Source organism: Peromyscus eremicus, chromosome 12 (genome assembly GCF_949786415.1).
Source record: "Peromyscus eremicus chromosome 12, PerEre_H2_v1, whole genome shotgun sequence".
NCBI classification, from domain to species: domain Eukaryota; kingdom Metazoa; phylum Chordata; class Mammalia; order Rodentia; family Cricetidae; genus Peromyscus; species Peromyscus eremicus.
Genome location: NC_081428.1, coordinates 1,542,918 through 1,557,434, shown reverse-complemented (window position 1 = coordinate 1,557,434; position 14,517 = coordinate 1,542,918). Strand labels below are relative to the sequence as shown.

The window sequence follows — 14,517 nt, the reverse complement described above, 5'->3', positions numbered from 1 at the left end:
CAGACAATTATTCCTCACTGTCTGGTGGCTGCAAATCCGAGAAGAAGAGCTGGTTGGGCTGGATTCCAGAGAAGGCTGGATTCCAGAGAAGGCTGTCTTCTGGTTTGCAGGCTGCCCACTTTGAGGAGCCACACTCCTGCCTGCTCACGTCACAAAGCCTTGTCTTCTAACACCACCACAGAGGGGATAGTATTAGATGTCAACACATGAACTTTGGGTACCCAGATGACGCACAGAAATCACTGACTCCACAGCAAGTGGGAGGTGTGCCTTGGCCTTTGACCCTGAGTTCTGTTCTGCTGTGACCCCTGAGGTCTCTGCTGCTCAGGGGTTGTACGCAGATGCCCACTGCCTCCAGAGTGAGGACTGAAGAAGGGCAGGCAGTGTCCTTCTGATGTCCTTTGACCTTTGCTACCAGGTCACACAGGTGTGGGGGGAGGAGATGGCAGTGGGGTGGGAATCTGTAATTTCTATGTTTTACATTTTTCCCCATTCTTTTTTTTTTTTAAATATAGAATGCTTCACGAATTTGCATGTCATCCTTGTGCAGGGGCCATGCTAATCTACTCTGTATCGTTCCAATTTTAGTATATGTGCTGCCGAAGCGAGCACCTTTTTCCCCATTCTTGAAGGTCTTTTATGACATTGAAGTTCTATCTTCTGCCATCTGCCATGGACATGGCACATGTCACTCAGTACCATGTCCAAGCCAGTCATTCAGCCATCTTCCATGTTACTCTTCCTTCTAAAGCACAGGCATTTTTATCCACAAGGGTAAAACCCATGACCAACTGATGCTGTGTGCTCCACAAGACAGATGTTTTGTGGAATGAAAAAATTGTTTTACAAATTAACAAGGTAACTATATTATAATTATGTATTATTTTCACCGTGCAAAGACCAGCTGGTGTCAACACGGCTCCCGGGGTTCAGGTTAACTGAGTCTTTCAAGACTCACAATTGAAAAAAAAAACCTTACCATTCTAAAATTTGCTGATCTCACAGTTTGTCTTTAGGTTCTTTCACATAAGTTCCTCCAGAACACAGAGTCAGGAAGTTCAAAGAATATGCATTAGATAGGTACAAACTATATATTTCAAAACAACCTCATTTCAGAATTGTGGTATGCCTCGCCACACAAAAGTTTAGCAAATAGCTTGAAATTCATATTTTTCTGATAGAATAATGGACTAAGATAAGTTCCTAGTGCATAGGATAGGTACTGAGCCATATAACAAATCTTTGAATCACACCACACACACACACACTAAAAATGAAGTCCCCCTAAATAGAGGTGGCTTCTTAACTATCAATAACAACATTAAGTCTCTTCAAAGCAGGGGAAGTCTGGACAAAGCCTTGTTGTTAGGAGGAAATCAAAGCTTATCCAATAGGAGACTAGTCACAAGTGGACACAAGCCGTATATGACACACAAGCATTTGTTAACAAGCACTGCTCAGGGAGAGATGGTCCACTTGTGTTCTTCCCCTGAGTGTTCGGTGACCAATGTGCAGAGACTTCCCAGTGAAGAGCCCTCTCCCACCCACTGGGTCGACCGCACAGACCCTGAGCTGGCACCCACGCCCCACCCACACTGCAGCTCTGTGGCTGGCACGAGGCATCCAGTTGCTAGCTTTATGTTTTTACATTTATTTATTTTACTTGGGAGGGGTGGAGGGTTAGCATGAGGAGTATGGGAGGGAAATCATGGGGAGTGGGGGAGAGCATGGGGAGTGGGGGAGAGCATGGGGAGTAGGGGGAGAGTATGGGGAGTGGGGGGAGAGTAGGGGGAGTGAGGGGAGAGCATGGGGAGTGGGAGGAGAGCATGGGGAGTGGGGAGAGCATGGGGAGTGGGAGGAGAGCATGGGGAGTGGGGAGAGCATGGGGAGTAGGGGAGAGCATGGGGAGTGGGGGGAGAGCATGGGGAGTGGGGGGAGAGCATGGGGAGTGGGGGGAGAGCATGGGGAGTGGGAGGAGAGCATGGGGAGTGGGGAGAGCATGGGGAGTGAGGGAGAGTATGGGGAGTGGGGGGAGAGCATGGGGAGTGGGGGGAGAGTAGGGGGAGTGGGGAGAGCATGGGGAGTGGGGAGAGCATGGGGAGTGGGGAGAGCATGGGGAGTGGGGGGAGAGCATGGGGAGTGGGGGGAGAGCATGGGGAGTGGGGGAGAGCATGGGGAGTGGGGGAGAGCATGGGGAGTGGGGGAGAGCATGGGGAGTGAGGGAGAGCATGGGGAGTGGGGGGAGAGCATGGGGAGTGGGGGGAGAGAATGGGGAGTGGGGAGAGCATGGGGAGTGGGGGGAGAGAATGGGGAGTGGGGGAGAGCATGGGGAGTGGGGGGAGAGCATGGGGAGTGGGGGAGAGCATGGTGAGTGGGGGAGAGCATGGGGAGTGGGGGAGAGCATGGGGAGTGGGGGGAGAGCATGGGGAGTGAGGGAGAGCATGGGGAGTGGGGGAGAGCATGGTGAGTGGGGGAGAGTAGGGGCGTGAGGGGAGTACGTGTACCACAGCATGCATGTGGAAGTCAGAGGACAACTTGCAAGAGTTGATCTTGGATCAACAAGTTGGGCTCTGGGGACTGGACTCAAGTTGTTAGTCTTGGCAGGAAGCGCCTTTACCAATGACTTCTTCATAAAGGAAATCTATGGCGGAGCCAGTTTTCAGTGAAATACAGGAAACAGGCTTCCATAAGAATATCTGCAAGGTCATGCACTGGACTCTTGAAAGAATGGGTGCTAAGGCCCACTGATCAGTTGAGTGCCAGAGCCTGAAGTCAATGACCTAGAGAACCAACTCCTGAGAAAAATGCTCTTCCACACCCAGGGGGTGGGGAGCCCCGGGTGGCTGCTGACAATTCACTGGCATTTTCCATTCTTTTCAAAAGTATTTCCAGTGCTGAAAACTGGAAACATCAGCTACAGAGAAACCTGTTTTGTTTTGCTCTGAGACAAGTATGCATTGAACCCACTGAAAAACTCAGCCCCCAAAGACCTACGTAGGTAAAACAAAGCATTCTTCCTCCTTACTTTTCACAGTGAGGTACATGGACTTGCTGACGTCTGCGCCCACATCGTTGCTGACCTTGCAGAGGTAGTAGCCACTGTCTTCTTCCACAACATGCTTGATCAAGAGTGAGCCATTACTCAGGACCTGGATTCTGCCATTCAGGGCAATTGGCTGGAACTGGGGGACCCCAGCACCTGGGAGAGAACCACAAAAAAGGAACCATGATGCCAAGGAGTGATGATTAATCTTCACTGCCTAAGATGTGACCAAAGAATTCCCTCTGGGTGTATCTTTGAAGGCATCTAGAGAGCTTCAGCTGAGAAAGGAAGGATTCTGTGTGGGCAGGATGGTCCTAGGAACTAGGATCCTACTGATTACAAAGGGAGAAAGGCCAGCTGAGTGGCAGCATTGTTTCTTATCAGTTTTCCAGTCTGCTGACATGTAAGAAGTCCCAGACACACATCCTACTGCCATGAACTCCTCAGCATCTACCTCAAGGTAGACCCTATCATATCAAATTGTGGGCAAAAATCAACCTCTCTTCTTTAACTTGCTCTTTGTATTTGGTCACAGCGGTAAAACCAGAAAGAGGTGTACAATGAAAATAAAGACATGAACAGCAAGATCAAGTTCATTTTGATACAAGGGCGCTGAACACACCTCACACGGGCAGTCTTGGGATGTGCCAAGTCACACCTTCTTTCCTATAATATTAAAATCCTTATGTAATGAAAAACCACATTTACCTAAAATGACAGTATTTCAGAGAATGAGATTAAAAAGGAGCGCTTACACACATTTTCTCCACAAAATGCCAAATTTGATGAGTGTTAAGCAGCTGATAAATTATTCAAAAAAATCATAGTTAGAACAACCCCAGAGTAGATATTGTTCATCTTGTGAACAAAATTCCTCTGTTCCTGGGATTGAATGTGAACGTAAACAGGGGAGTGCTCCTCTGGGGACATGCCATTTAAAACCCTGCCTTGTTGCACATGTTGGAGGCTTCAAAGAGCAGCACACTGGCACTCCTTAGCTGTCACAGTGCAGAGCCACAGTACACTGTCAACATCATAGGACGTTGTTGGAGGACGTAAGTCAGGTCACTGAGTGAAGACAGTGTTAAAACTCCCGTTCCCTAGTAGGGCTTGCAGGTGTAGATGCTGGGACCACAGGTTTAGAATAACTCACATGAAAGGTCTGGATGAAACTATTTAGAAAAGAAAGGATCTTAGGAATAATACAAGAGAGGAAGTAGACCCTGAGGGATGTCTAAACAAACAGTGCCTTGGGATGGCCCATCCCACTGACTGGTGTGTGTGTGTGTGTGTGTGTGTGTGTGTGTGTGTGTGTGTGTGTGTAAGATGTGGCCCGGGCCATTCGGATCTCCTCCTTGCCTCTCTTCTCTACCCTGTGAGTTTGGGGATTAGGTGAAGATTCAGGGAAAGAGTTGATCTGATTTTCTCAGAGGAAGTTCACAGCGTGGGCCAAAGACATACTCTAAACAGGAGCCCCACAAAAGGCCTGGAGCTGACCAGGTTTGCTATGTCTGTCCACCTTTCTTACACAGGGATCTTCCAACATTACACCCAAGAACACTGGACTGTATACAGTGGCTGTTCTTCCCTAGGATTTCTGCTGCAGGGACCTCAGAGCTGGGTCTGCGCCTCTCCAGAGAGGCTATGGAAATGAATCCTGTTTCTGAGAGCTGTTTCACACCGAGTAAGAACAAAAAGAATCCTTTCATGGGTGGCTTCTCTCAAGATAGAACTGCTGGAGAGAACGTGTAGCAACTTGAATGAAAAAGCTAGAGATAACTCAGTTGGTAAAAGTGCTTGCTGTGAACGCATGGGACCTGACTGATTCCTAGCACCTACTCACAAAGTCAGATCCAGGGTGTGTTCCTGTAATCCCAACACTGAAGTGCTAACACTCTGGATGGAGGTTCCCTGGGGCTGGCTGAGCAGCCAGTGCATGGGACTGGCCAGTCCCAAATTCAATGAGAAACCTTTCAATAAGGCAGAAAGCAATTCAGAAAGAGATTCAGTGCTGACTTCTGGCCTCTACGTGTGTGTGTGCACACGTGCACAAATACATGAATGTTAAGTCACCAAGTGGCCCCGAAAATGGCAGTGCTGTTGACAGTGTCATGAGATAATGGCCCAGAAACAACCCAAGCGGGACTCTGACCGGGTAAACAGAAGCCTAAACTCAGCATTCCTCAGGAATCTCATAATCTCATGGCAAAAATCTGTTTGTTAACTCTCTCTGGCAAAAGGCTTCTAAAACCCGATTAACCCAAACAACCTGCAACAGATGAAAGTCCCGTACTAACTCTGAGGCTGCTCTAGCGGCCCTGCCACCTCTGCTCCCTGCCCTGACAAAACTGACCAGACTTCCCTCCTTGCCAGCTGCTATTCCCTACCCTCTGAGGCAGCCTGGCAGCTACCCCACTCCCTGGATTGTTCTTTCTACCCACAGAGTAGTCTAGTTGCTGTGCTCGCTTACAAGAAACACATGCAAACAACACACACACACACACACTCACTCACACACATACACACACACACTCACTCTCACACACACACACCACACACACACACACACACACACACACACACACACACACCCATACACATAGCTGAAAGAAAACTGTTAGTCTGCTTAGCATTACAATTCTGTTTTCTTTAGAATGAATCTGAATACTGAGGTCCCAGGTAACTAGGTAAACATAGTTGCAAAGAATTAAAATGCCTAGCTGGGTGGTGGTGGCACACACCTTTAATCCCAGCACTTGGGAGGCAGAGGCAGGTGGATCTCTGTGAGTTAGAGGCCAGCTTGGTCTACAAAGCGAGTTCCAGGAAAGGCACAAAGCTACACAGGGAAACCCTGTCTTGGAAAAAAAAATTAAAATGCCTAAAAATGAGATACGAGCCCTGGAGAGTAATTTACCTTTAGCACGTGACAGAGCAAAGGGGTCATAGTTGTAAAACAGAGTGGAAGGGAAGGACTGGGAAAAGCTGTGACCTACTTCAGTCTCCTCTTTGGACCAGAAACTACCAGAAAGCTATGTGACTCACCCCTCAATAAAGCAAAGAAAAAGCACAGGAGAAACAGACTCTATCAGAAGCAGAGGAAACTACTGGGCAGAGGGTTAGTAATTTGCATAAACAGATGGGAGAGATTCAGATGAAATATTAAAAAGAGACAAATAGAAAAGAGAATGCAACTATTATCTGTGCAAAATATATTCATGAAGCTTATTAGCAGAGTGGACACAGTAGAGGAAATGACTAGGTCAGCAGAATTTATCCATTGTACAACAAAAAGAACAAAGGGGGAAATACATGAACTCATTCAAGACTATGAAAAACTAGCATATTCTGGGTAATTATTGTCTTAGAAGGAGAAGAAAGAAATGGATATAAAAATGATGCTTAAATCAGAAAAATTTAATACCAATATCAATTGATTTGATAGAGTGTCACACTTAAAAATAGCAGAGCAACTGACTCTAGAGCAATCTCTGCAAGAGACAGTGTGCCTGAGCATTAAGAATCAGTGTTCCTGAGCACCAAGAGACAGTGAGCCTGGGCACCAAGAGTCAGTGTTCCTGAGCACCAAGAGTCAGTGTTCCAGAGCACCAAGAAGAGAATGTTCCTGAGTACAAAGAGTCAGTGCCCGAGCACCAAGAGACAGTGTGCCTGAGCACCAAGAAACAGTGTTCCTGAACACTGCTAAACACATGTTGAAAGCCTGCTGGAAGGTATTTTTAGGAGGGCTTTTGGGAAGTGTGTAATTCAGGAGGGCGTATCCCGTATCACTGGGATCAGTGCCTCTGTAAGAGTGACCCTGGAGAGCCGTCCTGTCCACTGTGAGGGTACAAGAAGGAGTCAGTAGTGTGAGGCCCAGGAGGAAGCCCTCAGAGAATCTGGCTTGCTGGTTGGTGTCTGACCTCAGATGCTCAGCCTCCTGAATTAGTGGGAGAAAAATTCTGCTAAGTGAGTCTTTGATCACGTGGCAGAGCAACTTGAGGGAACCCAGAGAGTCATCAGAAGACATAGTACTGCAAGTATTGAAATAAAAATCTCAATAAATGTTATCAGATGAAAATAATAGTAAATGTTTATCTCTGTAGCAAAAATTAGAATTGATGTCAGTGTGAAAAATATATCTGGACAAGCTCCAAGTCTTCTAGTATTTGAAAACTAAACAATGCATTTCTTTCTCTTTCTTTCTTTCTTCCTTTCTTCCTTTCTTCCTTTCTTCCTTTCTTCCTTTCTTCCTTTCTTCCTTTCTTCCTTTCTTTCTTTCTTTCTTTCTTTCTTTCTTTCTTTCTTTCTTTCTTTCTTTCTTTCTTTTTTTCTTTCTTTCTTTCTTTCTTTTTCCCCCAAGATAGGGTTCTCTGTGTATCCTGACTGTCCTATAAGGCACTCTGTAGACCAGGCTGGCCTTAAACTCAGAAGATCTGCCTGCCTCTGCCCACTGAGTGTTGGGATTACCACCACCCAGCAACAATGCATTTCTTAACAACTCATGAGTCAAAGCTGAAACCACTAGACACATTAGAAAGTACTTTGAGCTGAATAAAATAAAAAGAAAATATATTAAAATGTGCAGTATGTGCGTTAAAGTAATACCTCCATGGTCACACTTAGCATTGAATGCTTGTATTAATTCTAGAAAAGGAAAAAGGACACAAACCAAGCATTTTGCTTAAGAAGATACTGCAAAAAGAGCAAATCCACATACAAATGAGAAGGAAGAGACGCATAAGGAAGAAAGCTGGAACCAATGAGATGAAACAGAAAAACACCAGAGGAAAATAAATAGAGACAAAAGCTGATCTCTGGAAAGGACAATAGAATTGATCAAGAAGACAACAGAATAGACAGAAATCATAAACAGTTATAATGAAAGAAGCTGTGACTACATCTAAAAAAGGCCAAAAGCAAAATAATGAATAACTTAATGCCATTAAGTTTAGCAACTCCAGTTAAATAGATAAATTACCTTAAGAAACGATCACGATTCATTAATTAATGAAAGCTATCTGATAATTTACCTACTGTGGTTTTAAACACGAGAACTCTTTGATGGGTGCTTTATAGCAATTCAGTTAAAAATAAATGGGATATTCCCATTTTCTGTGAACAATTCTAATCCTACCATCTGGAGAGATGACATCCTTCGTTTTCTAGACACACAAAAATTCATCCCTGTTTTTACACAAAGTGAATGTGGTTCAGTTACAGAGAAGCTGTGGTGTGGCTAACACCTGGCAAGCAGCTATTGTACAGTAATGGTGACTTCTAGACCACTCCCCCTTTTTCTTCTTCCCTCCCATTTCTCTTTTCTAGGATGGGAACTATCATGTTGCAAGCCTGCCATGGCATGAGCTGTCTTACCACAGGACTCCTGTAGGAGGGCACTGAGGGTCTGTGATAAACCAAATCCTGCCAATCAAGACATGAGAGAGCATGAAAACCCTTGATGTGACTGCATCCCCAGCTGGCACTCCATGGTGCTCTTAGCCTAATCCAGGGAACTCAGCTATGCCTGCATTCCTGACCCACACCTGTGGGGAGATGTGACTCGTGTAGGAATTACAGCTACCCACTTTGAGGTTGCTAGTGATAAGACTTCCTTTATGGGGTGGAGGAATGGCTGATGCTCCTCAAGTATGAGACAGCACATAGTAGGCATATGGCATTGTTGTGTTGATATTTTAATTTTGCTATTATTATTTAGTCATCCTGTGATTATTTGACCTTGTTTTAGGGCCAGTGCTATGAACAGATCCATCTACTTTATCCATCAATATAGAAGATGTAAAGCGATAAGCCATCTGTACGGCCAACATTTGGAGTGACATTCTGAATCAAAAGGAGTGTGCACAAATGCGAATATACATTGTTAAATTGCTCACTAAAGAAAGATCTACTTTTATTTCTGCCAGTGCTGACTGCAGTTTTACTTTACACATGTGCACTATTAAAGTTCTTAATCTTCCTTAATGTGATACTATCTTATTTTAACAGGCACCTTTTTAATTTTGCTCATAGATGATTTTGAGCATGTTTTTATAAATAATTCAGAAACTTTTGCTGTTTGCAAACAATCCATTCAAATCTTTTGCTAGTTTTCTGCTATACCTTTGCCTTCCTAGCATCCCAAAGTACTTCAGTTTTAAAGAAAATGTCATATTCTTATTTCACAAATTTCATTTTTGATTCTTGTTATTTTAGTAAGATTTTGATGGTGAATATTGTCAGCTTCCCTTTTCATGCATGGAAATGGAACTTTTCTCCTATAAAAGTAGATTGCATTTTAAAGGATTTTGTTTTATACATTATAAGATAACTTATGGAGAATGTGCTCCTTTGTGAAAGGATAAAGAATTTTACTGAAACATAAAAAATAAGAGAACAAGTGGCACACACCTTTAACTCCAGTATTTGGGAGGCAGAGGCAGGCAGATCTCTGTGAGTTCAAGGCCACTCTGGTCTACATATCTAGCTCTAGGAAAGTCAGGGCTACACAGAGAGACACTGTCTAAACAAACAAACAAATAAATAAAAATAAGACAATGGAAAGAACACAGAGCTGTGTACCAATGTCTTCTGGGTAAGGCATGGCTGATACATGCACAGCATCTGTGGTCACCTGTACAAGGCCTGCACGGGATCAGTCCTGATGAAAAGCTCAGCATGAAGAGGGAAGCTGCTCTCAAGGCTCACACTCAGAGTTACTGGCTGCTGAGGGGAAGGACAGTCATTTTTCTTTGTGGTCATGGTTGCTAGTAGGTTGGCCATGTTACACTGAATGGCTTCATGCCCACTCACACAAAGTCAGCCCCGGATTCAGGGAGTATTAATAATAGCTCTTTAAAAAGCAGATGTCAAATTGGAAGGGACAAGAGTTGCCGGAATGGGAAGAGTTGGAGAATTAGTGGGAGTAGATAAGATAAAATACATTATATGGAAGTATAAAAAATTTAAAGAATAATAAAGGTATTAACTTTTTGATGGAGGGAAATTTTTCAATTTTTATTCAAGTACTTAAATGTGGTTCACTTTTTTACATTTATTATTTGTGTGTGTGTTTGTGTACACACAAGGATATACAGGCCATTACATGGGTGTGGAGGTCAGAGGGCAATTTACGGGAGTTCCCTCTTTCCACTGTGCGGATCCCAGGGATCAAAATCAGGTCAGGTCATCAGGACTGGCAGCACACACTCTCTCCTGGTGTTTTACTCCAACTGCAGTGAACCTGAGAGCTAAATCCAGTGTAACACACAAGAGCAAAGAACTCAGCTGAGGAGAGAAATGCTCAAGCACGTGCATGCGTGCGTGCGTGCGTGCATGCGTGCGTGTGTGTGTGTGTGTGTGTGTGTGTGTGTGTGTATGTGTGTGTGTGTATGGGTGTGTGTGTGCGCATGCGTGCACATGTGTATGGGTACACACACACACCATACTGAAAATTAAGACATCACAAAGAGCCATGGAATTTATACATAAAACATTGTTTTAAAAATTCTGAAAATCCAGTGAAATTCTGGTGGACTTTGAGAAGATCATCCAGATCAATAACACATACTTCATATGTTCCTCAAAGAATTCTCACTAGAAAAATACTTTAAATGGTGGAAAAATTTATATAGAAGAATTACAAGGTAAACAGTGGGAAAGGGTGATCTATTACTTCCTATCTGGATGGATTTGAGACTGTGCATTATTTAAAAGAGCTAATGAAGATGGAAGTACAGTCTAAGTGCATTTGAATAACATTAAATCTTCGCTTCACTGGGAAAAAAATGAGCCACACTGAAGGATTGCAGCACGTGCAGCTCTGAGCATGCCCGCTACAGGGAGCCAGAGCTTGCTACCAGCCAGTCTGTCCACCGAGAGGACCACGGGCACAGGGGCTGGCACTCATCAGATGCGAGGAAGCGGACTTCAGTGTGGCTTCATCGAATTTGCAGCCCTCTCCTTTAGAGCCATCATTACTCCGGAGAGTAAAATGTAAATCAGTGTATGCAGTCTGCACGCTGGCAATTCTCTTAGCGTAAGGTAAGACCCTGTGCAGCGCCCAGGAGACACACTGTCAGCAGCAGTGGTTGGTAATAAAGAGCTGTCATTTTTCTGTGGCTAGCTTGTGGGTCAAGTGGGGACAGCTCTAAACTTCATCACAAGAAATAAAATGTTAAAGCATTTTGTAAGTCCCAGACTGGGTTCCCAATCTTTATACAGAAGATGAGAAATATTTACATATAAGATTGTTTGCGAGCAAAGAAAATGAGCTTACAAAAATGTGAATGTAAATACTTACAAATATATTCGGAATAAACTGTTTGAAGAGCACATTCATAACTGGCTATCGGGGTGGAGGGATGGGTGAGGTGGACTGAAGCACAGCTCAGTGGGGGAGGGAGGGAGTCTCTTTGTTCTCTTGACCGTACCCCAGTGGAAGGATGCTTGCTATTCTTTCTGCCCACCAAGGATCAGAGTGTGTCCTTTCATCCTTGTGGAGAGGGGGTGTTTTCTTGAAGAGTGAGTGGTTTTTAACTTCAAAGAGAAGTTTCTGCTCCTTGAGAATAGTTGGTAGGCTTTGGCAGTATCCCTCAGTGATAGACTATGGTATAGAAGAGTAAGATGAAAAAGAGTCCTTCCTCCACAAGTTGCTTTTGGTCATGGTGTTTATTACAGCAACAGAAAGCAAATTAAGATCTTGGCTGTCACCAGGCTCTGGTTTCTCCTTTATGAGTGAGGGGCATTCAAAATGACATGGAAGGAGCAAGGAAGGAGAAGCCACCGTTCTCCTGCACAGGGGCAGGGGGTACAGGTAAATGCTGTACATAAGATTATTAGCCCCTTTGAGGATTGTCGGTAAATCACAGCTGCAGGCATGGATATGAGCAGCTTCTCAAGGTACCTACATTTCTTGAGCAAGCATAGGACAGCTTTCTTTCTCCCATCCATCTTTTCTCAGATGCTGTGCTCTGGTTGCGCTGGGAGGCTCACTAGGTTGGGCAGCTGCTGACAATTCCTCCCTCTCCTGGCCCTGAGTCTCTACTCACATCAGCTCAAAGAAAGGAGAAGGCTTTTGTGCCTGCCGAGTGTTTTTTACTATCCACGGAAGGAGACAAACGCACCAAGCTCCCCTTACTCATTGTTTCCAGCCCCTTTCAAAGAACTCACTGCTTTGCGAGGCACATGGTTCCCCTACTTGGGAAACAAACATGGCTGCCTTTGTTGTATGCTCAGACCTATTACTGGGTTTTCAAGTTAGTTTCCTACTTGGGGGAAAGAGACGTCACCGTCTCCTTTTCGGAACCTTGAGATACCTTGCTGGGCCAACTTAGGATTCACGTGGCACAATCATGCTTAAGCAGGAGACAGGGACACTGGTTTTAATACCTGCACCAGGCTGTTGTGTTCCAGAAAAACAGCAGCACAGGAGAGGTCTAACCATGAGATAATTCTGGACAACACAGAGAAGGAGCCAGTGCAGTAGGAGCCCTGGGTAGCAACTACAAAGGCAGGAAGATGGGCAGGTGGAACTCTGCCTGGCCTTCCTCAGCCAGGCTTCTGCTAGAACCTTGATTCTGGCTATCTTCACTAAGAAGAAGACAAGAACAGAATTTGATTGATCATTCCCAAGAAGATGGCTAAGAAAAGACTTGGGAATAATGTAAGTTCAAAAATGCAGGTTCAAGAATGGGGATTTAAAAAAGATATATCAAAGCAAAGTCCATGCAGCTGGAGGTCAAGGTCTGAGTGTAAACAGCCCTGAGGTAAAGAAATGGAGCTAATTGTCTTGACAATGAAGAGGACAGATGTTCATGCTTGAGGCTAGACGCAATAAGACCTTCAAGGTGACAGGCACAGACATGGGGATGGGCCATGGAGGATCAGGAAGCTGTGGGTCACCCTACCTGGGTCATATAGACTAATTTCCCTTTGAGTTATATTAAAATTAAGCCCCCCAACCACACAGGGAGTCTTCACTGATGGCCATGTTTGCATTTGAGCATTTTTCCTTTGGAGGGAGAGGGATTTGTCTATAACATAAAATAATCTGTCTCTTGTCCAGCAAGGAGGGAGTGATCCCAGTAATTCACCAAGGTCTGAACTTGGGGCTAGAAGAGACCATGTTCTACAGCAAACCTTCTCAGAGCACTCAGGCCTGTCCTCTTCTCTGTGTTCCTCATACTCTGAGACAGAGGATTTGAGTTTTTGGAAGGTCCTAGGGAATACAACCTTGACATTGAACAATAGGGTTTGGCAAGACCAAGGGAGGGAGCCTGGGATAGCCCTGATACAAGGTAATTCCAGAAAGGGTGGGTGACTTGGGCATTTTGACCAAGTGTGTGGAACCTAGAATTTGTTTCTAGTCTAGAATTTCAAATTTCGTATGGTGAACATCCAGATAACTGCTGCAAATCTAGTTTTATTTCTATGAATTTCTTAACAGAAGACAAGTCTCCATTAATCCTATAAGGAGTCTGTAGCCTGAGGAGAAGAGTTCTGCTAGTGGGGTGTCATGCAGTAGGGGTTAGGTTTCTGGTGATGGGGTGTTAGGTATGGTCAGGCCTCAGGTGGACCACACTTCATGAGTCTAGAAGTGTGCGACCTTCAACTGTTTGTCCAGGGTAGGAGGAGAACACAGTGAAATCTAAACTTCTACCACCAGATAGGGACAGACTCTCTGTATTTTCCAGGGAAAGCTGGGGTTGGAGAGACTAGGTCCTTAGGTGAATGGCTGTAGGAGCTGGAAGGACACAGGGAAGGAGCAGGAAGGGAAGTATAGTAACAGAGAAGCAGGCAGGAAAAGGAGGGTCCCAGACAAGAACAACTGGAGAGAGAAAGGGTGTGTCTTGGCTTACAGTTTCAGAGGGTCAGAGCCCACCAAGGCTAGGAAGGTATGCAAACAGGGAAGTAGAGGCAGGAAGCTGGCTGATTGCAAGCATCCACACCCAGGAAGCAGAAAGAGAAGAAAAGTGGGATCAGTCTATCAAAGCTCACCTCCAGTGTTGTATAGAGCAACATTCCTCTCCACTTCCTGGGAGACACCCAGAAGCAGATCAAAGAAAGAAGGCTGAACACTGCAAACTCAGTTTTGTGAGAGCTAGGAAAGAGCTATGCACCAATGATAAAATAGGCGACAGCGTGACAACCCATGTGAATTGTGCAGAGGTGCAAACAGGGAGACAGGGAGCTGGGTGCTGCCCACCTTGGCTAGCATTGACAAAGTAGGGTCAAATTTGATGAGGCAAAATCTGCCTCGAGGGGTAGTGAGCTTCAGAATCATATAGGCAGCTTTAAGCGAGGGACCATGTGCTTGTATAAAGCAACTTCTCTCTAGTCACATGAACTTTGAGGATTCTTACAGATTCCAAGGTCTAAGAATGGCATTATAGGAAAAAATGGAAGAAAGAAAAGAAATTATTCAGTTGAGGAAATTTCACCAGAAAATATATGTGAGTTACATGCGGACTGGACAGTCA

At 44.8% G+C, this 14,517-nt stretch overlaps 1 protein-coding gene and 1 non-coding gene across 2 annotated transcripts in view; both read right to left on the bottom strand.

The window, feature by feature from the left end:
• The window catches only part of Dscam (DS cell adhesion molecule), a 488,931-nt gene that overhangs the window by 188,601 nt on the left and 285,813 nt on the right, over positions 1-14,517 (bottom strand). Inside the window, exon 11 of the mRNA XM_059277689.1 lies at positions 3,026-3,199. Within this exon, the coding sequence (XP_059133672.1) occupies positions 3,026-3,199 (174 nt within the window). The remainder of the gene's footprint in view (positions 1-3,025; positions 3,200-14,517) is intronic.
• Positions 506-612, bottom strand: LOC131923002 (U6 spliceosomal RNA). Its single transcript, XR_009382460.1, has one exon. It is a non-coding gene; the product is annotated as a U6 spliceosomal RNA (small nuclear RNA).